Source organism: Hyperoodon ampullatus (genome assembly GCF_949752795.1).
Source record: "Hyperoodon ampullatus genome assembly, chromosome: 1".
NCBI classification, from domain to species: Eukaryota; Metazoa; Chordata; class Mammalia; order Artiodactyla; family Ziphiidae; genus Hyperoodon; species Hyperoodon ampullatus.
The window spans coordinates 49,046,474-49,073,417 of NC_136914.1; the positions used below are offsets into that span (position 1 = coordinate 49,046,474).

Consider the following 26,944-nt stretch of genomic DNA (forward strand, 5'->3'; position numbering starts at 1 on the left):
CAGTTCCCCAAACGAGAATTCTAGGAGTAATTCTACACTCCTTCTTCTCCCTTGCCTCCCATATCCAATTTGTCATCAAGAAGGTATTTGCAATGCATTTAGTTGGCAAATTATTAGTATCTAAAACATATAGAGGGGACTTCCCTGGTGGTCCAGCAGTTAAGATGCCACGCTTCCAATGCAGGGGGCCCAGGTTCAATCCCTGGTCAGGGAAGCAGATCCAACACACCGCATGAGGCAACTAAGACCCAGCACAGCCAAAATAAATAAATAAATAAAATATTAAAAAAAAATAAAACATATAGAGAACTCCTATGAATAAAAAAGGAAAAGATAGCTAGCTGAAAAACAGGAAACAAATGAATAGGAATTTCACAAAAGAAGAAAACACAAGCCCTTGACATATGAAAACATGCTCAATTTCATTAGTAATCAGGGACATGTACTTTCTTTTTTTTTTTTAACGTTTTTATTGGAGTATAATTGCTTTACAATGGTGTATTAGTTTCTGCTTTATAACAAAGTGAATCAGTTATACGTACACATATATCCCCATATCTCTTCCCTCTTGCATCTCCCTCCCTCCCACCCTCCCTATCCCACCCTTCTAGCTGGTCACAAAGCACAGAGCTGATCTCCCTGTGCTATGTGACTGCTTCCCACTAGCTATCTATTTCACATTTGGTAGTATATATATGTCCATATATACACTACCACTCTCTCACTTTGTCCCAGCTTACCCTTCCCCCTCCCAGTGTCCTCAACTCCATTCTCTAGTAGCTCTGTGTCTTTCTTCCTGTCTTGCCCCTAGGTTCTTCATGACTTTTTTTTTTAGATTCCATATATATGTGTTAGCATATGATATTTGTTTTTCTCTCTCTGACTTACTTCACTCTGTATGACAGACTCTAGGTCCATCCACCTCACTACAAATACTTAATTTCGTTTCTTTTTATGGCTGTGTAATATTCCATTGTATATATGTACCACATTTTCTTTATCCATTCATGTTTCAATGGACACTTAGGTTGCTTCCATGTCCTGGCTACTGTAAATAGAGTTGCAATGAACATTGTGGTACATGACGCTATTTTTTTTCTTTGCGGTACGCGGGCCTCTCACTGCTGTGGTCTCTCCCGTTGCGGAGCACAGGCTCAGCGGCCATGACTCATGGGCCTAGCCGCTCTGTGGCACGTGGGATCTTCCTGGACCGGGGCATGAACCTGTGTCCCCTGCATCGGGAGGCAGACTCTCAACCAGTGCGCCACCAGGGAAGCCCACATGACGCTGTTTGAATTATGGTTTTCTCAGGGTATATGCCCAGTAGTGGGATTGCTGGGTCATATGGTAGTTCTATTTTTAGTTTTTTAAGGAACCTCTATACTGTTCTCCATAGTGGCTGTATCAACTTACATTCCCATCAACAGTGCAAGAGTGTTCCCTTTTCTCCACACCCTCTCCAGCGTTTGTAGATTTTTTTTTTTTGCGGTATGCGGGCCTCTCACTGTTGTGGCCTCTCCTGCTGTGGAGCACAGGCTCCGGACACGCAGGCTCAGCGGCCGTGGCTCACGGGCCCAGCCGCTCCACGGCATGTGGGATCCTCCTGGAATGGGGCACGAACCCGCGTCCCCTGCATCGGCAGGCGGACTCCCAACTACTGCACCACCAGGGAAACCCTGTTTGTAGATTTTTTGATGATGGCCATTCTGACTTGTGTGAGATGATATCTCATTGTAGTTTTGACTTGCATCTCTCTAATGATTAATGATGTTGAGCCCCCTTTCATGTGTTTGTTGGCAATCTGTGTATCTTCTTTGGAGAAATGTCTATTTAGGTCTTCTGCCTATTTTTGGATTGGGTTGCTTTTTTGATATTGAGCTGCATGAGCTGCTTGTAAATTTTGGAGATTAATCCTTTGTCAGTTGCTTCATTTGCAAATATTTCCTCCCATTCTGAGGGTTGTCTTTTGGTCTTGTCTACGGTTTCCTTTGCTGTGCAAAAGCTTTTAAGTTTCATTAGGTCCCATTTGTTTATTTTTGTTTCTATTTCCATTTCTCTGGGAGGTGGGTCCAAAAGGATCTTGCTGTGATTTATGTCATAGAGTGTTCTGCCTATGTTTTCCTCTAAGAGTTTGATAGTTTCCGGCCTTACATTTAGGTCTTTAATCCATTTTGAGCTTATTTTTGTGTATGGTGTTAGGGAGTGATCTAATCTCATACTTTTACATGTCCCTGTCCAGTTTTCCCAGCACCACTTATTGAAGAGGCTGTCCTTTCTCCATTGTATACTCTTGCCTCCTTTATCAAAGATAAGGTGACCATACGTGCGTGGGTTTATCTCTGGGCTTTCTATCCTGTTCCATTGATCTATATTTCTGTTTTTGTGCCCGTACCATAGTGTCTTGATTACTGTAGCTTTGAAGTATATTCTGAAGTCCAGGAGCCTGATTCCTCCAGCTCTGTTCTTCTTTCTCAAGATTGCTTTGGCTATTTGGGGTCTTTTGTGTTTCAATACAAATTGTGAAATTTTTTGTTCTAGTTCTGTGAAAAATGCCAGTGGTAGTTTGATAGGGATTGCATTGAATCTGTAGATTGCTTTGGGTAGTAGAGTCACTTTCACAATGTTGATTCTTCCAATCCAAGAACATGGTATATATATCCATCTGTTCGTATCATCTTTAATTTCTTCATCTATGTCTCATAATTTTCTGCATACAGGTCTTTTGTCTCCTTAGGTAGGTTTATTCCTAGGTATTTTATTATTTTTGTTGCAATGATAAATGGGAGTGTTTTCTTAATTTCACTTTCAGATTTTTCATCATTAGTGTATAGGAATGCAAGAGGTTTCTGTGCATTAATTTTGTATCCTGCAACTTTACCAAATTCATTGATTAGCTCTAGTAGTTTTCTGGTGGCATCTTTAGGATTCTCTATGTATAGTATCACATCATCTGCAAACAGTGACAGCTTTACTTCTTCTTTTCCAATTTGTATTCCTTTTATTTCTTTTTCTTCTCTGATTGCTGTGGTAGGACTTCCAAAACTATGTTGAATAATAGTGGTGAGAGTGGACATCCTTGTCTTGTTCCTGATCTTAGAGGAAATGCTTTCAGTTTTTCACCATTGAGAATGATGTTTGCTGTGGGTTTGCTGCATATGGCCTTTATTATCTTGAGGTAGGTTCGCTCTATGCCCACTTTCTGGAGAGTTTTTATCATAAATGGGTGTTGAATTTTGTCAAAAGCTTTTTGTGCATCTATTGAGATGATCATATGGTTTTTATTCTTCTATTTGTTAATATGGTTTATCACATTGATTGATTTACATATATTGAACAATCTTTGCATCCCTGGGATAAATCCCACTCGATCATGGTGTATGATCCTTTTAATGTGTTGTTGGATTCTGTTTGCTAGTATTTTGTTGAGGATTTTTGCATCTATATTCATGAGTGATATTGGTCTGTAATTTTCTATTTTTGTAGTATCTTTGCCTGGTTTTGGTATCAGGGTGATGGTGGCCTCATACAATGAGTTTAGGAGTGTTCCTTTTTCTGCAATTTTTTGGAAGAGTTTGAGAAGGATGGGTGTTAGCTCTTCTCTAAATGTTTGATAGAATTCACCTTAGAAGCCACCTGGTCCTGGACTTTTGTTTGTTGGAAGATTTTTAATCACACTTTCAATTTCAGTGCTTCTTATTGGTCTGTTCATATTTTCTATCTCTTCCTGGTTCAGTCGTGGAAGGTTATACCTTTCTAAGAATTTGTCCATTTCTTCCAGGTTGTCCATTTTACTGGCATAGAGTTGCTTATAGTAGTCTCTTAGGATGCTTTGTATTTCTGCGGTGTCTGTTGTAACTTCTCCTTTTTCATTTCTAATTTTATTGATTTGAGTCCTCTCTTTTTCTCAATGAGTCTGGCGAATGGTTTATCAATTTTGTTTATCTTCTCAAAAGAACCAGCTTTAATTTTATTGATCTTTACTATTGTTTTATTGTTTCTATTTCATTTATTTCTGCTCTGATCTTGATGATTTCTTTCCTTCTGCTAACTTTGGGTTTTGTTTGTTCTTTCTGTAGTTCCTATAGCTGTAAGGTTAGATTGTTTATGTGAGATTTTTCTTGTTTCTTGAGGTAGGCTTGTATAGCTATAAACTTCCCTCTTAGAACTGCTTTTGCTGCATCCCATAGGTTTTGGATCCTCGTGTTTTCATTGTCATTTGTCTCTAGGTATTTTTTGGTTTCCTCTTTGATTTCTTCAGTGATCTCTTGGTTATTTATTAACGTATTGTTTAGCCTCCATCTATTTCTGTTTTTTACGTTTTTTTCCCTGTAAGTCATTTCTAATCTCACAGTGTTGTGGTCAGAAAAGATGCTTGATATGATTTCAATTTTCTTAAATTTACTGAGGCTTGATTTGTGACCCAAGATGTGATCTATCCTGGAGAATGTCCTATGCACACTTGAGAAGAAAGTGTAATCTGCTGTTTTGCAATGGAATGTCCTATAAATATCAATTAAGTCCATCTTGTTTAATGTATCATTTAAAGCTTGTGTTTCCTTATTTTCATTTTGGATGATCTGTCCATTGGTGAAAGTGAGGTGTTAAAGTCCCCTACTATGATTGTGTTACTGTCAATTTCCCCTTTTATGGCTGTTAGTATTTGCCTTATGTATTGAGGTGCTCCTATGTTGGGTGCATAAATATTTACAATTGTTATATCTTCTTCTTGGATCGATCCCTTGATCATTATGTAGTGTCCTTCTTTGTCTCTTGAAATAGTCTGTTTTAAAGTCTATTTTGTCTGATATGAGAATTGCTACTTCAGCTTTCTTTTGATTTCCATTTGCATGGAATATTTTTTTCCATTCCCTCACTTTCAGTCTGTATGTGTCCCTAGGTCTGAAGTGGGTCTCTTGTAGACAGCATATATATGGGTCTTGTTTTTGTATCCATTCAGCCAGTTGATGTCTTTTGGTTGGAGCATTTAATCCATTTACATTTAAGATAACTATCAGTATGTATGTTCCTATTCCCATTTTCTTAATTGTTTTGGGTTTGTTATTGTAGGTCTTTTCCTTCTCTTGTGTTTCTTGCCTAGAAAAGTTCCTTTAGCATTTGTTGTAAAACTGGTTTGGTTGTGCTGAATTCTCTTAGCTTTTGCTTGTCTGTAAAGATTTTAATTTCTCTGTCAAATCTGAATGAGATCCTTGCTGGATAGAGTAATCTTGGTTTTAAGTTTTTCCCTTTCATCACTTTAAGTATGTCCTGCCACTCCCTTCTGGCTTGCAGAGTTTCTGCTGAAAGATCAGCTGTTAACCTTATGGGGATTCCCTTATGTGTTATTTGTTGTTTTTCCCTTGCTACTTTTAATATTTTTCTTTTATTTAATTTTTGATAGTTTGATTAATATGTGTCTTGGTGTGTTTCTCCTTGGATTTATCCTGTATGGGACTCTCTGTGCTTCCTGGACTTGATTAACTTTCTCCTTTCCCATATTAGAGAAGTTTTCAACTATAATCATTTCAAATATTTTCTCAGTCCGTTTCTTTTTCTCTTCTTCTTCTGGGACCCCTATAATTCGAATGTTGGTGCGTTTAATGTTGTCCCAGAGGTCTCTGAGACTGTCCTCAATTCTTTTCATTCTTTTTTCTTTATTCTACCGTGCAGTAGTTATTTCCACTATTTTATCTTCCAGGTCATTTATCCGTTCTTCTGCCTCAGTTATTCTGCTACTTATCTGTTCTAGAGAATTTTTAATTTCATTTATTGTGTTGTTCATCATTGTTTGTTTTCTCTTTAGTTCTTCTAGGTCCTTGTTAAACGTTTCTTGTATTTTCTCCATTCTATTTCCAAGATTTTGGATCATCTCTACTATCATTATTCTGAATTCTTTTTCAGGTAGACTGCCTATTTCCTCTTCATTTGTTAGGTCTGGTGGGTTTTTACCTTGCTCATTCATCTGCTGTTTCTTTGTCTTCTCATTTTGCTTAACTTACTGTGTTTGGGGTCTCCTTTTCTCAGGCTGCAAGTTCGTAGTTCCCGTTTTTTTTGGTGTCTGCCCCCAGTGGCTAAGGTTGGTCCAGTAGGTTGTGTAGGCTTCCTGGTGGAGGGGACTAGTGCCTGTGTTCTGGTGGATGAGGCTGGATCTTGTCTTTCTGGTGGGCAGGCCCACGTCTGGTGGTGGTTTTTGGGGTGTCTGTGACCTTATTTTGATTTTAGGCAGCCTCTCTGCTAATGGGTTGGGTTGTGTTCCTGTCTTGCTAGTTGTTTGGCATAGGGTGTCCGGCACTGTAGCTTGCTGGTCATTGAGTGGAGCTGGGTCTTGGCCTTGAGATGGAGATCTCTAGGAGATTTTTGCTGTTTGATATTACATGGAGCTGGGAAGTCTCTTATGGACCAATGCCCTGAACTTGGGTCTCCCACCTAAGAGGCACAGGCCTGACACCTGGCTGGAGCAACAAGAGCCTGTCATCCACATGGCACAGAAAAAAAGGGAGGAAAAAAGAAAGAAAGAAAGAAAAAGAGAAAATAGTATAAAACAAAAAAGTTATTAAAGTAAAAAACAAAAAATAATTATTAAAAAAAAATTTTAAGTAAGTAAAAAGAAAGAAAGAACAACCAAACCAAAACACAAATCCACTAATGATAACAAGTGCTGAAAACTATACTAAAACAAAACAAAACAAAAAAACGGACAGACAGAACCCTAGAACAAATGGTAAAAGCAAAACTATGCAGACAAAATCACACACAGAAGCGTACGCATACACACTCACAAAAAGAGAAAAAGGGGGAAAAAAATATATATATATATATAGTTGCTCCCAAAGTCCACCTCCTCAATTTGGGATGATTCGCTGTCTATTCAGGTATTCCACAGATGCAGGGTACATCAAGTTGATTGTGGAGATTTAATCCACTGCTCCTGAGGCTGCTGGGATAGATTTTCCTTTCTCTTCTTTGTTCGCACAGCTCCTGGGGTTCAGCTTTGGATTTGGACCCGCCTCTGCATGTAGGTCGCCTGAGGGTGTCTGTTCTTCCCTCAGGCAGGACGGGGTTAAAGGAGCAGCTGATTTGGGGGCTCTGGCTCACTCAGGCTGGGTGGAGGGAGGGGTACGGAATTCAAGGCGAGCCTGCAGTGGCAGAGGCCGGCATGATGGTGCACCAGCCTGAGGTGTGCCGTGCGTCCTCCCGGGGAAGTTGTCCCTGGATCATGGGACCCTGGCAATGGCGGGCTGCACAGGCTCCTGGGAGGGGATGTGTGGACAGTGACCTGCGCTTGCACACAGGCTTCTTGGTGGCTGCAGTAGCAGCCTTAGCGTCTCATGCCCGTCTCTGGGGTCCACGTTGATAGCCGTGGCTCCCGCCCATCTCTGGAGCTCCTTTAAGCAGCGCTCTTAATCCCCTCTGCTCGCGCACCAGGAAACAAAAAGGCAAGAAAAAGTCTCTTGCCTCTTCGGTAGCTCCAGACTTTTTCCCGGACTCCCTCCTAGCTAGCTGTGGTGCACTAGCCCCCTTCAGGCTGTGTTCACGCAACCAACCCCAGTCCTCTCCCTGGGATCCGATAGAAGCCCGAGCCTCAGCTCCCAGCCCCCACCCGCCCCGGTGGGTGAGCAGACAAGCTTCTCAGGCTGGTGAGTGCTGGTCGGCAGCTATCCTCTGTGCGGGAATCTCCCCGCTTTGCCCTCCTCACCCCTGTTGCTGTGCTCTCCTCTGTGGCTCCGAAGCTTCCCCCCAGCCACCGCAGAGGAACATGTACTTTGGAATCATTATAATATACCATTTCATACCACCAGACTAGAAAAATGTTTTAAGTTGGGTAATAGCAAGTGTCAGGAAGGTATCTAGAAAATGAGATACCTCTACTTCTGATGAAAGAGAAAATAGCTATAACTACCTTGAAAACCCATCTGGTATTATCTTATACAATTTAACATGTGCACACTCTATGCCTTAGCAATTATACTACTATGTAGACACCACAGATAAATTCTTGTATAGGATATTTATGAGAGAATGTTATAGCAACATTGTTTATAGTAGTAAAACTCTGGATATAAATCCAAATGTTCATAAATAGAATGGTAAGTAAATTAGGGTATTTTAATTCAATGGAATATTATACAGCATGGAAATAAATGAAGTACAACTATATACATCAACATGGATGAATTTCAAAAATAATTTTGCACAAAAGAAGCATGTCACAGAAAAGTGCATGCAGCATGATTCCATTTACTATAAAGTTTTAAAATAGGCAAAGTTAACATTGTACAAAGACCCTTGAACACACAAGTTTGAATTATGTGGGTCCACTTACATGGGGATTTTTTTCAATACATACTATAGTACCACACGATCTGCAGTTGGCTGAATCCACAGATGTGGAACCACAGATATGGAGAGCTGACTGTAAAGTTATACATGGATTTTTGACTTAGGGGGAGAGGTCAGTACCCCAATCCCTACTTTGTTCAAGGGTCAAATGTTATTTAGCAGTAAAGACACATCTGATAAAAACAAAAAACAGAAGGAATGATGAAGTTCAGGATGGTGATTATTTCAGGAGGTGAGAAGGATATGTAATCAGGGAAGAGCACATAAGGGGCTTCTGGACTACAGTAAAGCTCTATTTTTTACCTAGATAGTGGGTACATAAGAATTTGTTCTTTAATCTTTACCTATACACTTTTAATTTTTAAACACATGCTCTATTTTACATTAAAAAGGCAAAACAAACTAGCAAAGAAACAAAAAACTCCAGAATGTTACCAACTGTGAGATGTCTTCATGTATGTCAAACAACTTCACCCAGCAAAAATGAAAGAATAAGAGAGCTATCACTGGGGATGTGATGTGCAGCATGGTGACTATAGTTAATAATGCTGTACTGCACATTGGAAACTTGCTCAGAGAGTAAATCTTAAAAGTTCTCATCACAAGGAAAAAAACTGTAACTATGTGACAGATGTTAACTAGACTTACTGTGGTGATCATTTCACAATATACACAAATACTGAATCATTAGGTTCTAAATCTGAAACTAATATTATATGTCAATTATACCTCAATAGGGGAAACGGAAAAAATAAATAAATAAAAATCTAATGCAATGTCAAAAAAGAGAGAGAAAGCGCGAATAGTAACACATTCTGGCATGTAACAAAGGAATATAGTATATGACCATTACTATGAAAACCTTAACTGGATTACAGCAAAACTGAAGTGGCAGAATTTCTCCTTCCTGCCCTCTCATTTTCTTTTTCTTTCTGACCCCATGAATCTATACAAAAGTTCCCTCTCTTATTCTCAACTGACTGTGAACTAATTTTCAGGAGGCATTAACCAATAGAGATTTAAATTGCTCTCTGTTCAAAAGCAGGGCATTCATTTAACAAACATTTATTTATCCTCATTATATACCAGGTTAAAAGAAATTACTACACTGTGAGTTTATAATTTACTATTAATGACAAAGACAAAGGTAAATAAATTTGAACTGAAAAAACTCCATGGACTGAAAAACTTCCAAATGTACAAAGAAAGCACAGAAAATCAGGGAAGCCTTTACTGGGAAAGTGATGGCAAATCTGGAATTTGAAAGACGCATATATATCTGATAGGTAGAAGGATAAAAGTGAATTCTAGTAGAGGAAAGAGCATGTACAAAGACACAGGTGTGTATCAGCATATTCAATCTGGAGGAATGTAAGCTTAAAGTTAGAGGTATGGATATTGTGGGAAATGACATTGGAGAGACAGACAGGAATTAGATCATGAGAGCCTTTCTATTCTTAGTATGCCATCACCATCATTACTATTTATAAGCTATACACATATTATAAAACATACCCCCCAAAATGTACAATATTGCTAGACTATGCTGTAGTAACAAAGTTCTCAAAATGTTAAAGACCTAACACAATGAAAGTTTATTTCTTGCTCACTCAAAGTTCCATGCAGGTTGGCAGGGCCTCTATGCTAACTCAAGAATATAGTCTCCCTCTATCTCAATCAAGGGTTGCCATGTCAGGAAGAGAAGGATGGAAGTGGCATACTGGCTCTTAAATACTATAGTCTACACTGCCTTGTCCAGAACAAGGTATTGCCTTACTTAATTGCCACGAGGGATATAAACTTGGAAGGGAAAGTGTACTTGTCTCCTCCACAAATAGAAAAAAAAATTTTAATGAGATTTTTTAAAATTATAATATAACCCAGAAAACAAGGCTCATGCAGAAATCTAGTTCAGAAAGAGAAGTCTAGGCAGATATTTAAAAAAATAAAAGTCTCTATTCCTAAGGAAGTTAGATAAGAGGTGAAGAAGAAGGTCTTTTCTGAGCAAAAAGCTGTCTGTTTGATGTACACAAATAAAATTTGATGTAACAGTGAACAAAAGGGACATATCTACTGTATTACGGTCATGTTGTAAATCTCAGGGGGAGAACCTCTTTTTCTGGGGAAATAAATGGCCCACAGTGATCAATATGTTGCAATCTGATTTAGGAACATTGGCCTCTTACAAGGAAGGGGAAATGGGAAAGAGAAAAATGATTGTAATTTTATCTCTCAATTTTCTTTGTCAGACCATACATAGTTAATTCACTGTCCCATATCTAGACGTTGATAACTGACTAACACTGTTCTTCCTCCATTCAGAGGCTTGCTGAGAACCTCAACAGAGCAGTAAGAATACAATACTTAATAAGTCATTAAGGCTTGTGTGGGCCTCTGTTTTCTCAAATAAAAGTGAAGTAGAAATAGAAATCTTCCAGAAATGTTGCTAAGAGAAATAACTGTCAAGAGTTAATTTAAATACTATTTCTATGTGATGGGATTATATATGATTTTATTTCTTTTTGATTCTATTTTCTAAGTTTTCTAAACAGAATACTTTTACTGTTTTTAATTAGAAGAAAAAAATTTAAGCAAATTTCAAAGACACTGAATTTTAAGTGTCAAGCTTAAGGGGCTAGGATTTATGTTCTCAGTGATCTTCATAAAACTAATCATCTCTGAAGAAAGATCTGAATTGAAAACAGTCATATACATACCAGAACTTCTCCATGCTAGGCTAAAACTTAATACCTTGTGTTGTAAATCATTGAACTATTAGTGAATGTATTTCAGGTCACCAGATAATAATGTGTATGTCGTCAGTCTCCCTGTTTACCCTCTTGCCTGCTACAGTTTATTCACTATACAACAGTAATTGCAATATTTATGAAACATAAATAAGATTATGTTTCTCCCCTGGTTTTATCCTTCCAATAGAATTCCACCACACTTCACATGAAATCCAAAATCCATCATAGTCTGTAAGGCTCTACATAAATCTCCCACCTCATTCCTACCACTCTCCACCCCTGCCTTTCTACTCCCTCCATACTGGCCTCCTACTGCCTCTCAAGTACAGCAAACATATACTCATCACTTCCAAAGCTTTCTTTATTCCTTATCTCTGCTCAAATATCACCTTCTCAGAGGCTTTCCTCACCAATCTATTGAAAATAGCACCATTTCTATCACTCTCTATCTCGTTACCCTCCTTTATAGCCTTTATCACTACATGTAAATACAGCTGACCCTTGAACATTGCAGGATTTAGGCATGCCAACCTCCCCCCAGGCAGACAAAAATCCAAGTATAATTTTCTAGTTGGCCCTCCAGTTCCGAGGTTCCTCTGTACCCGCAGTTCCACATCTCTGGTTTCAACCAACCACGGATCAGCATAATACTGTAGTTTTACTGAAAAAAATCTGCTTATAAGTGGGCTCATGCAGTTCAAACCTATGTTGTTCAAGGGTCAACTGTATATATTTAATTATCTGTTTATTCTCTATCCCCACAAAGTTGTATAAGAGCAGGGACTATATCTGCCTAACTTACCACTGTATCCTTGGTATCTACAAGAGTACTGGACACACAGTCATGCTCAATAAATACTTGTTAACCAAATGAATAAATGAGTTACTGACATTTGCCATAGCTAGAATCCTTTGGAAATCAGTGTTCCCTCCAAGGACAGGACAACCTTCCAAAGACATTTGATAGTTCTTAAACCTTAGGAGAAAGTAAACTTGGAAATAAAGAGAAGCTTACTAGTTTTTTTTGAATCATCAGATAGACACAGAAGGAATGGTGACCTTCTCCCATTAAAATATACAATATGTGTACTGGCAAACTGTTTACTAGATGACAAGAGGTCCCTATTGGGAATGGAATTAAGGTTTTAAGCAGGAGTTTATATAACTTTCAAAAATAAAAGTGCTTTAAAACTAAGTCTAATGCTTTAATAGCAGCAATAGCTATTAAGAGAAGGGGAAATCCATGCCCCTCAGGGTTTCATTCTGAGAGATACTTCTTTCAAAATAAAAAATAACTTGTCTTATTTTCCTTGTGATACAGACAAGCATGTTGTTTACATATTATGCAACATTTTCCCAGGACACTCAAATCTAACTGGAGCCAGAATAACATGGCCATCTCATTTCCTAGGCTCAGATGCAAGAGAGAAACTCCCTCAGTTAACTTTAGAATGGGAAAAGGGGAGAAAAAAAGAAGGAGAAACTGAAAAAAGTTTAACATCAATCTGACCTTAAGGAGAGTTACAGAGTCTTTGCAGTGCCATCATTCCCAGAACAGAACACTTTTACCTTGGTCTGTGTGATTTTTCAGGGCTCAACAATTCCCTAAAATTATAAGCAAATTGTACAAATGTGCACATATCTGTAGCCTTTACCAGATTCTCATAGAGCTCTGTAATCTCCAAATGGCTAAAAACCATGAGTCTGTCCTAATCATCACAGACCTTGAACAGACCATATCAGTTTGCAGAGCATTCACTTCACGCCATAGGGACATCAGTATACGCACGTCATGTCTGGGTAAACTTACATGCAAATGACACTGGAAATCTTGGGCTACCTTGGGGATTTATTTAAGAAACCTGAGCTGACTTCAAGAGCTGGGCCCTAAAGGAGATATTAATAGTCATTATTTCCAAGGTATTCCTAGAATTTCAAGACTATCTGAACTATTTTATTAACCATAATACCACCCTTTTTTTTTTCTTTTTTTTACTTCTAGAACCACTGAGGGCAAAAACTTGCTCTGTTGTTAGAAATTAAAGACCTGGGACTTCCCCGGTGGCACAGTGGTTAAGAATCTGCCTGCCAATGCAGTCAACACAGGTTCAAGCCCTGGTCTGGGAAGATGCCACAGCCGTGGAGCAACTAAGCCTGTGCACCACAACTACTGAGCCTGCACTCTAGAGCCCACGAGCCACAACTACTGAGCCCGCATACCACAACTACTGAAGCCCATGCACCTAGAGTCCATGCTGTGCAACAGGAGAAGCCACCACAATGAGCCCACGCACCACAACAAAGAGTAACCCCCACTCACTGCAACTAGAGAAAGCCTGTGTGCAGCAACAAAGACCCAATGCAGCCAAAAATAAATAAATAAATTTATTAAAAAGAAAAAGAGGAATCTAAGTCTGGAATAAATTATTAAAAAAAAGAAATTAAAGACCTCCTTCAAATTATTATATGAGATGAAAGGGAAAGATTCTTGGAGGATTCTCAATTCAATCAAATTCAACTTAGTGAATACTTACTGTGCACCTACTACCTTCAAGATCCAATGAGGCAAACAAAGACAACATGGTACCTCACCTTAAAATTATTATAATCTACAGGAAACAAAGCACATATATAAAGAAAATGTCACCAGCAACCAAAGGTAGGAAGCACTAATATTTAAATAACTGGTATTTTAAGTAATGCTGATCAATAAAGAAATCTATTATGTTGGAAGTGATAAACATCTTAGATATACTTAGTAGAAATACAATGTATTAAATTCAAAGGAATATATAAATATCACTAAAACCCTACAGAGATACAAATTAACTTTTTTCAAGATAAAATTAAAGAATGCTTATATTCTTGCAATCATGTGAGATGAACAGAGATCAAAGTCACATTTTGACTAAATGGAATAGGGATAAAATTAAGACTAAATCATAAATGTGCCACTCTAAATTGTGTAGATAATAGGACTTCTCATCTTATCAATGGTATTTTATTAAGAAAAGCCCACATAGGGCTTCCCTGGTGGCGCAGTGGTTGAGAGTCCGCCTGCCAATGCAGGGGACATGGGTTCGTGCCCCGGTCCAGGAAGATCCCACATGCCGCGGAGCGGCTGGGCCCGTGAGCCATGGCCACTAAGCCTGCGCGTCCGGAGCCTGTGCTCCACAACGGGAGAGGCCACAATGGTGATAGGCCCGCGTACTGCAAAAAAAAAAAAAAAATCCTATCTTTAAGTAAAGTCACATTCTGAGGTATTGGCAGTTAGAATTTCAACATATGAATTTGGGGCGACACTATTCAGCACATATAACGTGTTATACTTCAAAAAATTGTGTAAGAAACATGCAAGAAATGAAGGCAACAAAATAGAAAAAGCAGGTATTTTAACTGAAAATGGATTAAATCTTCCTATTCAAAATCTGTAAAGAAATGACATGGATTTATAAAGTCAACACCCTGACTCCACTTGACAAGTCATCCTGAAAAGGTTGAAGATGGAGATATTAAGCCAACACAAACTGTCAATAAGTAAAAAAACTGAAATAAGTACTGATCTCAGGCGTCCAGTTTCACATATTAAATGAACGAAAGTAAATACAAATGACAAGAGAATTGGGAAACTGGTATATCTATATACTGATGAAGGCATTACAAAATTAGTCCAATCTTTCTGACAAGCGAACTGTTAAAATGTTACAAAAGAGATAAAAATGTTTTTAACCTCTGTCTCTAAACTTCCAAAGAAGGAAAATATCCCAAGAAAGTAAAATCTCTATAAAAAATAAGAGTACTTGTTGTACTACTGAACCAAGGGAAACAACTACAATGCCCAGCACTGAGAAAAAACAGACTACAAATACCAAGAACCATTTTAAAAATATATAAACTACACAGATACTGGGAAATGTTTATGTAAAATAAGATAAATTAAATGATATTTTTTAGTGACAAGAGTCAGATTAGATACAAGTGTATATGTGTGGGTATGTGTTTGTGAATGTTCTCATGTCACTCCCTTGGGTAAAATCCTTCAATGTCTCCTCACCACACAGGGATTTACAAGGCCCTTCATCCTCTGGATCCTGCTACATTTCTAGCCTCATTTCTCACCACTCCCCCATTATCACTCTACCCTTCGCCCTTACCAAAGTTCTTGCAGTTTTTGCAGTTTCTAAAACTTAGCAGCACTTTTGCATGCCTCCTGCTCAGAATGCTTCCCTGCTGCCAACCTTCCCCTAATAACTAATTCCAACCAAATCTCCTTCCAGAACTAACTCAAACTGTGTTTGAGGCCATGAGCCAAAGTTGTGACCTTTCCTGCACCTCCAATCATTGTGTACAATCCTTTATCATACCACTTCTTCTACAGTAATTGCTAATTTACATGCTGCTCTCTTTCACTCAACTATGAGCTCTTTGAGGGCAGAGACTGATGATTGTTCATATTTGTGTCCTAGAACGATCATAATAAAAGCCTGATGAATGAAATAATGATAAACAGTAAATGGAGGGTTTCAAGAACATGGATTTTTTTCCTTGTAAAGTTACTTAAAGTTACTTAGATAAGCAATCTGAACGTAAATCGCTTTAACGTGGATATGTTAAACAAAAATATTTTCTTCCTTTTCAGGATAACTTCTTTTCAAGTTAGGCAGCAGCTTCTTAATAACTATGGTTACATTTTATCAGACTATAAGCTGACTTGCCAAAAGTCATAGAGCAAAAATGTGTTACTGCCAGCATTCAGCTGCAGCTGTCCTTTAAATGATGTACTGACATTCCCTCTCAGGACAGTTTCTTCACATATTTTATCCACTCCATAAACTTTAGATAAAAAATTATAAACCAGGAGGCCAGATATTAAGATCAGTAAAGGAAGAACTTGCTCTTTTCTCTTCGTTACCTGAGACACAGACAGGACATGAACCCCACTCCACCCCTCACCCCCCTCCAGCTATGATGTGCTTCTAGGCAACTTCCCATACTGTAATACTTTGGAAGGAAGGAATGACTCCCTGCATGGGGAGAAAAGAGCAAAGAAGAAAAATCAGAATGCTAAGTAGGGGCTTCTGAGGCTTTCAAGAAATAAAGTCTTTTCAAGTCAGCATCCTTTAATACTAGCAATAGCTGCTGAGAGGAGGGGAAGTCCACGCGGCAAGAAATTCAAACAGGCCTGGGGGTTTCACTATGAGAGAAATTTACTTCCCCTTTCAAAGTAAAAGGGAAGACTCAGATTTTCACCGCAGGAGGGTCACGCTGTGTATATAATCAAACAGACAGCACTGGCCCCATAACCAAACAGACGAAAGAGGGAGGCGGGCGAGCGCATGTGAAAACAGAACCCTGCTCTGCCCGGGAGGGTGACATCAGCATTTAGTGCCTCGGGGACAGGAGGCAAATGAGGTTAAAACTCCATCCAAAGGGAAACTGGCAATTAATTATCTGTTAGTTTCGTGGGGCTTCTAATCCTTGGCTTCCTTCCCAGGGCTGTGAGAACTGCCCGCAGTGTCCTCTCCCCAGGTTTCTGTTTCCCCTAAATGCCCCATCTAGTCATAAACGCCCCTTCTGTGGGGCTTTCAGTCGTAAACGTGTTTTCTCTCAGCCTTGTCTGGACAATTTCCAATAGGAGGCCTGGGAAACAAGCGAGGAACGCGCCTGAACGCGCCTCATCTGAGGGGGGCGGCTCCAGCCTTCAGGCCCAAGGGCCAAACCTGCTCCGCGCCGCCGCATGAGGAGCAGCCCGACCACTCGGCGGGGCCTCCGTCCTGCAGGCAACCGGAGAAAGTTCGCCACCTCCGGATAAAAAAAATAAGACTGGTCCTCGAGTGACTCCTAAATGACCCCAGCACCTCCTCCTCTCGTTCGGTAGACTTCCGTCCCAGTCACCGCGACCCAAGGCCGAACGACCCTCCTAGACCTGGCCCGGCGGCCTCCGCCCCAATGACCGGGCCCCTCCGAGGCCAAGAGCCCCGCTGGCCTCAGCCCAAGCCTCGCGTGGAAGCTGCAAACCGGACCCGGCTCCCGGCGTCCTTCGGGGAAGCGCCACCCCCTCAGGTTGGGAGGGGAGGATCGAGGGGACACGCAGGAGGCAGAGGGGAGAGATCCCGAGGCGCACAGCCACTACCTTTCTTCTCGACGTGCTTCACGGTGGGAGCGGCGCAGGGAGCGGAAACACCAGCAGGGCCACCAGCGGAGCAAGATGCTCCGGCTGCGACGGCAGCTTCCCCACCTGAGGTTCTGTAAACTGACTGGCTGGGCATGAGCCGTGTGCTTACCCCTGCTGAGCCCGGAAGCGCCTCGCAAGCGCAGTGCGGAGCCAGGCCGGGGGCCTCGCTTCCCTCACTGGTTCCCTGCGCACGTGTTAACTGTGCGCCTACTGAGTGCCAGGAACTGCGCTCGGCACGGCGCGCCGGTGTGGACCTTCACAAGCCTTCCCTGTTCTAGTGGTGGAAGGAGATGTTCACCGTAAGATAGCAGATAACGTAACATTGCCTTGCATGTCCTTTGAATGAGGAGAGGCGCATAGTGCCGTGAAATCACATGGTGGGGGACCTGACCAAGTCTGGGGATCAGGGAAGGCTCCGCAGGGGAAATGCTAACCTGGAAATCTTAAGGTGGGTAAATTACGAAGCAGTAGGATAGGGAGGCAGATTAGGCACAGCATTCCAGGCAGGGAACAGCATGAGCAAAAAGAGTGTGATGGGAGGAAGCATTGCCCCTCTGAGGAACTGAAGGAGGGAAAGCAGAGAGTTATGCAAGAAGAGACTTGAAAGGTGGGCACGGGCAGACCATTCTAGGCCTTGTTCTTTATCCTAAGAAGGTTCCATCTAACTTTCTTTGCTAGAAAAAATGGTCACTAGCTCTATGGTGTTTTGCAGTTGAAATTTCTTGTTACCATTAATTTCACCAACCTGTGAGGTTAGTAATAGTTTTCTCAGCTGAGGGAACTGAGGCTCATAGAAGTTAAGTATTTGGCACACAGATGTGAAGTAGCAAGGCTGGGACCTGAACCCAGCTCCACCCTACCCATGGTCACAGTCATTACCAAAAATTAAACATAACCAAATGAATAAGCTGTGTCAAAGATCACCACAAGTTTTCTTCAAAAAGAATTCTTAATATTGTATTTAAGCATAATAATCCATCTAGAAACCAGTCCAAAAATGTGCATTGTGTAACAGAAAATGCTAGTATCTGTTCCCCTCCTACTCTACGGCGTGCATTCTCAATGCGGGGGAGGAAGGATTGCCCTCAAGGAGACAGAAAATTGGTTCCTTGGGGGGCTAAAAAATCTTAGATATTACAATGACTTATGGTCCACCAAAGTTCAACCCTACCCAACAAAATTTTATTTCTTAATATTTAATTTTTCTCTTTAGGAAGAAATTAAATTAAATTTAGGTTTATGTTAATTTAAATTTGATCTAATTTATCTCAGGAGAAGCAATTATGAAAAAAAAGGTTGAGAAACACTGTTCTACAGTAATGGAACCCTCAAATTTTAGTGGATCAACCAGAATAAAGATCACATTTCTTAACTTTCCCTGCAGCTAGCTGTGGCCATGTGAATAAATTCTTGTCCAGGGTATGGTTAAGTGATGTGAAGAAATGAGAGGCATGCCCTTTTTCTGCCTTCCCACCAAGCTGTACTTTGAAAGTGGACATGGTGGCAAAGCCCCGTTGGCCACTTGCATGAGAGCAGCAATGTAGAGATGGTGATAAAGCAGCAAGATAGAAGGAGCCCGGGAGACCTCATGGAGACCTCAGAACCACCGTACAAGCCCTAGTCACCTGCCTCTGTTTGGGGAAACACACTTTTATCTAGTTAGCCACTATTAATTTGGATTTTCATTACATGCAACTGATCCCTTACTCTTATTTTATTTTATTGTGGTAAAAAACATGTAGCATCCAATTTACCATCTGAACCATTTCTAAATATGCAGTTCAGTAGTGTTAAGTATATTCACATTATTGTACAACAGATCTCTAGAACTTTTTCATCTTGCAACACTGAAACCCTAAACCCACTAAAGATTAATTTCATCTCACCCTTTCCCCCAGCCCTTGACACCCACCTTTCTACTTTCTGTTTCTAAGATTTGACTTTAGATACTTCCTATGCCTATTTGTTCTTTTGTGACTGGTTTATTTTGCTGAGCTTAATATTCTCAAGGTTCATCCATGTTGTAGCATGTGACAAGATTTCCTTCTTTTTTAGGCTGCATAATATTACATTGCATGTATATACAACGTTTTCTTTATCCATTCATCTGTCAATGGACATTTGGGTTGCTTCATTTCTTAGCTATTGTGCATAATGCTGCGATGAGCATGGGTGTGCAAATATCTCTTTGAGATCCTGCTTTGAATTCTTTTGAACATATTCCCAGAAGTGGGATTGTTGGATCATATGGTAATATTCTATTTTTAATTTTTGAGAAGCCTCTAATTTTTTAAGGAACCTCTATATTGTTTTCCATAATGGCTGCATCATTTTACATTCCCACCAACAGTGCACAAGGGTTCCAACTTTTCCACATCCTCACCAACACTTGTTATTTTCTGTTTTTTGATACTGGCATCCTGGTGTGTATGAGGTGATAACTTGTGGGAAGCAGTCAGCCATGAGAGCAGGCTGCGGACGTGCCAGGCATGCCGCCGCTGCTCAAAGGGACTGTCCCTGGGCCTCCCTGGTGGCGCAGTGGTTGGGAGTCCGCCTGCCGATGCAGGGGATGCGGGTTCGTGCCCCGGTCTGGGGGGATCCCATATGCCGCGGAGCGGCTGGGCCCGTGAGCCGTGGCTGCTGGACCTGCGCGTCCGGAGCCTGTGCTCCGCAACGGGAGAGGCCACAGCAGTGAGAGGCCCGCGTACCACAAAAAAAAAAAAAAAAAAAAAAAGGGACTGTCCCTACTTGTTCCCCTCCTTGTTCCATTCCATGGGAGATAAATTACCAGGGCCCAGAGATCAGAAAGAATGTAAAATGAGACAAGCAAAGCTGTCTCCCCCCTGCACGTGCAGGTTATTTTTGATGATTCTGGGTTTATGGGTTTTCTCCCAGGGAAGTTAACCTTGAGCCGAGACAGTCTTCAGATAATGTAAACCACCGTCTGGCAACCTTCCCTTTTCTAGTCTATATAATCTGCAACTGTAGCGCAATAAAATTTGCCTTGCAACCAGCAGTTGTCTTGGTCCTTCTGACCCCATTCATCAATGCTATTTCAGTTCCTTACCCCTTCCCTTCTGGCTCTGATCGGTTTGGTCTTCTTCCGGCTGGTCCGCAGCAATAACTCATTGTGGTTTTGATTTGCATTTCCCTAACAATTAGTGACGTTGAACCTTTTTCATGTGCTTATTGCCCATTTGTATATCTTCTTTAGAGGAATATGTATTCGAGTCTGCCCATTTTTTAATCAGGTTATTTGGATTTTGTTGTAGAAGTTCCATATAATATTAACTCCTTATCAGATATATGTTTTGCAGTTATTTGCTCCCATTCCATAGGTTGCTTTTTCACTCTGTTGATTGTTTTCTTTGATACACAGAAGTTTTTAAGTTTGATGTAGTACCCATTGTCTATTTTCAACTGATCCATTATTCTATCTATTTAAAAAAATAATAATCTGTAGCAGCAATGACATAAAAAACAAAAAGAGCCTACCACAGTAGAAAATGACCTAGTCCCTGAATTAATTAAGATGCCTTTAAATGTATTTTGATTGTTTAAGATTGTTGGGTAAGCAATATAAGAAAAAATAAATGTGGCCATATATTATACATAAAGATATTCTACAAATAGTAAGAAAATTTGAAGAGTGTTTTACTTATCTGGACTTTAATATTTCCCAACTGGAAACCACATCTCCAGCCCTTCTTGTATGATGTTATTATATTCATTATATAACTTATTCTTCATCAAGGTGAGCAGCTGTGAGTGTGCTAAAGACTGCCAGTGATGATGGTTTCACATCTCTTATGATAAACTACCCATTTATGTGAAATGGAAAGATATAAAGCATGCAGAAATTCCCTTGGATCAGAGAGTAGGGTTTCCCCCAGCACAATTAAGTTTGTGGTCAGTTTAGCTGGATCAGCTAAGACAACCAGCCAATCAGATTTTAGGAGGGAAATGGATTTCCTAAATAAATATGATTTCCAAGAGCATGTTCTCTAAAGAATTTCTCAGGCTTAAAATCTAATACAGGAGTGACTCAGTAGAACAAATACAGGAGCGACTCCATTCTACCACTATGAAGAAAAGTGGTGTTCCTCTCCTTTTGGGTATCATCTTCCTGACTCTGATTGGAGTTCAAGGTAAGGGATTCTGAGTTATATTGGGTTAGTAAACTCAGAGATGTGAACTGCTAGAAAAGTCTCTTGATTTGCCAGTAAAGGTAACTGCTTTGTGTGCATCAGAAAGTGATGTGAGTCAGTTGTGGTCAATTATCCAAAGTTCATATCTTGGACCTGCCAAGTCAAATACAAGTCTTCTCAGTCCATGTGTGTGAATTCCTGGCACAGAGTAAGTGTTCAATAAATGTTTGTTGAACTGGGTGATAATGAGATGGAAGACTTTGTCTCCTAAATTATTTTTGTCACCCTGACAGTGTTTCTTGATAAGTATGTCTGTGGTTAACTAATTAAGTATCCAATAATCAGAGAGGTTGTCCCTAATCTGTTTACTAACTACCTTTGTTATTTGGGGCAAATTAATGAACTTTTCTAGACTTCAGTTTCCTCAGCTGTAAAATGGAAATTTTATAGTTATGCTTTTTCTACCTACTATACAATGTATGGCATATAGGAAGTACTGAGTAAATGTATGTTGAATAAATGAAAAAATTAAGGAATGAAGATAGTGTATTTTAAAGAATTTTCAAAAGTTTAAAGTACTACTGAAAACCAAGGCAGTGGGAAAGATCAGGATGGTGGTGGTAATTAGTTATTGTAAGTGGAGCTTTTTGTTGAAACGAGTACCAACTCCATTTCACTAAGGTCAGATAAAAAATGGCTTTGGGAGTTGCTTGAGATACTATGGTCTGCATAGCACACATGAATTAGGTATCTGTGTATCTGACCTGTGATAGACATTTATTGAATATTATAAAAATCCCTTTTCCTAAGGTTGTAAAATATGGTAGTTAAGAGTAATGCCTTTGGACCCAAAGAAACCTGAGCTGAGACCCTGCACTTGTCCCCTAAAAGCTGAAAGGCTTTGTTTTTTACTTAACTTCTCTGAACCTTGGATTGTTTATCTATAAAATGGAGATAACACCTACTCAAAATCTCGTGGTAATGATTAACAGACACTCAGTAAATGATAGTAATAATCATGACTAAGTCAAATGTATCATTTGGGTGGATCGCCTAAATTGAGACATTGCTCTAAATCGATGTTGTCTACCTCTCTTTTTCCCTTAGGAATTCCAACAATGAGGAATGGACGCTGTTCCTGCATCAACACCAGCCCGGGAACGATCCATTCAAAATCCTTAAAGGACCTTAAACAATTTGCCCCAAGCCCTTCTTGTGAGAAAACTGAAATCATGTAAGTAAAAACTCATCCAACACATATGCTCCAGCAATAAGTTTAGTGTGAGTATTACCCTCAGAATACTTGCCCATTCAGACACTTAAAATGCAGATAGTTGCCCCTCCATAAATCCGGTCTACTTCTTCCTTTTCTTCTAAAAAAACAAGAAATTTCTGGTAGAGATTAGGAACCAAAGATGACATGTTCATTGTAGAAAATGTTTAATGTAAATAACCCAAAAGAAGAAATTAAAAATCGTCTACAATCCTACCATTTAGTGATAGGTAGTGTTAAGCTCTCTGCATATAGTCTTCCAAATCTCCCTCATTGGCTTTGTGTGTACATATATAGACACTATATATATATATTTATACACACAATATATGTACACAAAAATAAAATCATACACTACATACTGTTTTGTAATCTGTTTTTACATTAACACTATATAATGAACATTTCCTGTCGTAAATCTTCTGTAATAACATCATTTTTTCCTAATAATGTCAATTTTAATGGCCAAATTTTATTCTGTCATGTGGACGTACCATAACTATATGACCAACACCTAAGTGTAGGTTATTTCCAATTTTTTTTGCTATTGAAAACAAACTGCTATTGTAGCAATATTGTATCTTTAATTCTTTCCTATTAGTAATACCTTTCTAGAGATTAGAATTGCTAGATTAAAGGATATGCCTATTGTAAGTTTTTTGAAACCTAAATCAAGGACGATGTATAGAATGACTACTCTTATTCTTAGATTAGACAGAAATTAAAGAAAAAAGTCTTTAAATGTTCCTGGAGAGTCTGATGTAATTTTAAAAATTCAACCAGTCTGTTAATCTTGTCTTAGGAAAACATTTTATTTATGTTTTAAGTTGTTTCACAAGAAAATTTAGCAAAATTCATGCTCATTTTCATTGTTTTGGGGGAAAAGAAAGTAGATATATTGGCAACTTTTCTATTTTATATTTTCACTTAAACATAAATAGCTTTTTCCAGCATAACAGAACCAATATTATCCTTAGATTTAAGTTTCTCCTATTGCATATACTGTTGGATTTTTTTAAATTTAGAGTTATGTGCTATCCTAGAAATGTATCTAAGTCCCCTCAGTCACTTAAAAAATGAAAAGGCAGGAAAAAAACTGGAAGTCTCAGATGCTTATGGTGATGACACAAATACATTTTTAATTGGGGAATTGAATTCTGTGGATAAGATGAAGCATTTAAATTATTAAAAGTAAAAAAAAATCTTGTTGCTATTTCTTTGGTAGTGCTACAATGAAGAACGGGGATCAAACCTGTCTAAACCCAGATTCAACAGATGTGAAAGAATTGATTAAAGAGTGGGAGAAACAGGTTGGTGAAAAAAAGGAACAAAATTTTCTTTCTTTGAGAAATTAACTTTGGAAGACAAAGAATCATGTGGTTCCTTTAAGGATACATTCTTCATTCATGTTATTGTGCTCCTATTTCTTTCATAGAATGATGTCATCACCTTGAGGTGTAATGGTAGTCCTGCTTACAGTATCACTTGTCTATCTCTCCCACTAGAATGTGTGTTCCATGAGGGTAGGGAGCTTGTCTTTCTTATCCAATACAATAAATGTGTATTGAATGGTAGGCAGTGAGGATAGAAAGGAAATAAGATAGGGAATTCCATGGTGGTCCAGTGGTTAGGACTTGGCACTTTCACTGCCAGGGCCCAGGTTCAATCCCTGGTTGGAGAACTACCGCATGGCACAACCAAAAAAAAAAAAAAAAAAAAAGGTAATAAGATAAAGTCCCTTCCTGCTGTAGCAAATTTGCTAACAACTAATTATAGTACAATGTGAAAAATATAAAATGAATATATGTACAAGAATCTTGAAGATAATAGAAGAAGGAGTAATTAACTTTGCCAGAAGTGAGGGAACAGGAAGAAAGGGTTAAGGAAGACTTTTCATATCAGGTGACATTTGATTTGGGTCTTGAAGGATAAGTAGTTCACCAGGAGGGTAAGGACAGCATGAAAAACAAGACTAGAATCATGAGAGAGCTCACTGTGCTCCAGGAACCCCAGGTAATGTGGCTGGAGTTTGTGTGGAGGGAGTGACGGGATTGAGATAGAAAAGTAGACCAGGCAAGGGGGAAGAATCCTGCATGGTGTGCTAAGGGGTTAAGTGTGAAGAGGGCCACAGAATATGTAGTTGGGCGCTTGGTTCTGGACTCTGACAGACTAGCAGTTCTGCCACATACTAGTTGTGCAACTTTGGGCAAGTCACCCGCTCCGAGCCTCAGTCTCCTCATCGGTAAACATTGGATGATAATAGTACCAACCTCAGAAAACTATAGTTGGGACAGGTGGGTCATAAGCAAGATTGGAGTGGGGGTAGTAATGAGCCCAGAAAATGGACAAAAGAGAACCAGTCAGAAGGCTACTGCCTCCTCATCAAAGTGAGTGAGATAGAATCAAAAAGAGCCCCTCTGAGACTGAAGCGACTTTAAACTGGTTCTGAGGATAAAGAAAGACCACAGTCTGGAGAGTCCAAATATAATATATAAGGAAGGAAAAATGGTAAGATAGAGAAACATTACCCTTTTTTTTCCTGTCTCCTCACAGGTCAACCAAAAGAAAAAGCAAAAGAAAGGGAAAAAATATAAAAAAAACAAGAAAGTTCCAAAAGTTAAAAAATCTCTACATCCTCCTCAAAAGAAGACTACATGAGCTACCATTTTACCAGCAAGTATTTTGTGTTAAAAAGTTTCTTTTTAACTATACTGAAATAATTCCAAAAAGGAATGGCATCTTAATACATACCTTGTTGATTTGAACTAGAAAATTTAAAGCATTATTTTGAAATTGTAATTAAAGGTAGAAAGTTGCTTTTAAAATCCAAATGTGAAGAATTGTTAGAGGCTAGAGTTTGTCTTTGTTCTTCCACCTCTGACCAACTGAATTTCATCATGCTTAAGCCCACAATCTCAGTAACGCCCACATCTGAACAAATGTCCTCACAACCACATCCCACACACAAGAGCTGCCTGGGAGAACAGCTGTAGGCTTCCCAGGACTCCAGAGAATATCCTGAGGCACACGTCAGCAGGCCCCAGCCCGGCAGCATGCTGGTAAGTGGAGCAGTTTGGAATCGAGCAGGACCTCACCAAGCTGCCATAGCCATCAGTATCTGTATTTGAATCTGCCTGTGGGCCTCTCATACAATGCATCTGAGATATTCGTGCTTGTTGTTTCTGGGGATCACCACTGGAGAACACTAGCAATTGGCTTTCAGAACCTTCTGTCTGGTTTTGAGGCCATGTGACTCCATCTTGCCCGCCAGGGTAACCGCTTTATTCCTTACTGTTGCCTCTGCTTCAGTCAAGCCAGTTCCTCACCGTCCTACCACAATTCAGTGCCTGCCCCCTCTGCTATACAGGTCACGCTCTCACTCACCTGCGTCTACTGCTTTCTCACTCTTTCCCCAACACCCCACAGAAATACCTCCTTCTCTTCACTCATCCTCACTTGATTCAGTCTTTGAAGCTCATTTTAATCCTGCCTCTTAAAATCTTCTGGATACTTGGATTATTTTAAAACTCCTATTTCACTTGTGTTCAGTGCCATACAGGTGAGCACTTAGTTGTTTTCTAATTATTTTTTGTCTGTTAATTTTAACTCTCCAACAAGATTGTCAGCTCCTTGAGGGCAGGGGACACAGTTTATTCCCCCGAATCTGCCACTGTGCCTAATATACTGTGGAACTAGGTTTCAAATAATTTGTTGATTGCAGTTGTTACAGGTAGGAGGGCAACCAGACCATCTCCTCAAAGCAGGAGCTGGCTATTTATTGGCTACTTCATTTATCTAACCCCTGGTAACATCTTCTACTCATTATCCTCAGGCCATTATCACTTTGGGGACTGGGGGTGATGCAACATCCTTGTTTTCTTCTGACAGGATGTTAACTTGGCCTCTCCAAAAGATAAAAAGGAAATGTTTAAATCACTTATGGATATTCTAAACTGTTGTCATTAAGCATACAGGATACTTAGAATCATAGAATCTTACAATGGGAAGGGGCTTTAGAGATCACCCAGTGCCCAGCCTTTCCCCACCCAATACAAAAATTCCTTCAATACCATTCCTGACAAGCCTCACTTTTCTATGATCTTATGAGAAAGCCACCAAGATCCTTTCAAAAACTCATTTTAGGTAGATATGAATTTCACTGTCAGTTTAACTTGTTTCAAAGTTTGTAAAGTATTGTCGTTATCAATTACCACACCAGCTCTCATGAAGAAAGGGGGTATTAAGTTACCAAGAGCTAGAG

The 26,944-nt window shown here is 39.6% G+C and overlaps 2 protein-coding genes across 2 annotated transcripts in view; one reads left to right on the plus strand and one right to left on the minus strand.

The window, feature by feature from the left end:
* The window catches only part of ART3 (ADP-ribosyltransferase 3 (inactive)), a gene marked incomplete at its 3' end in the record, with an annotated part of 136,495 nt that extends 119,172 nt beyond the window's left edge, over positions 1 to 17,323 (minus strand). Inside the window, exon 1 of the mRNA XM_079710593.1 lies at positions 17,221 to 17,323. The remainder of the gene's footprint in view (positions 1 to 17,220) is intronic.
* A 3,979-nt stretch (positions 17,324 to 21,302) lies between these two features.
* On the plus strand, positions 21,303 to 25,563 carry CXCL9 (C-X-C motif chemokine ligand 9). Its single transcript, XM_079707134.1, has 4 exons — positions 21,303 to 21,410; positions 22,518 to 22,644; positions 23,909 to 23,993; positions 25,237 to 25,563. The coding sequence occupies exons 1-4, from the start codon at positions 21,347 to 21,349 to the stop codon at positions 25,339 to 25,341; spliced, it is 381 nt and encodes a 126-aa protein (XP_079563260.1). The 5' UTR covers positions 21,303 to 21,346; the 3' UTR covers positions 25,342 to 25,563.
* The last annotated feature ends 1,381 nt before the right edge of the window (positions 25,564 to 26,944 follow it).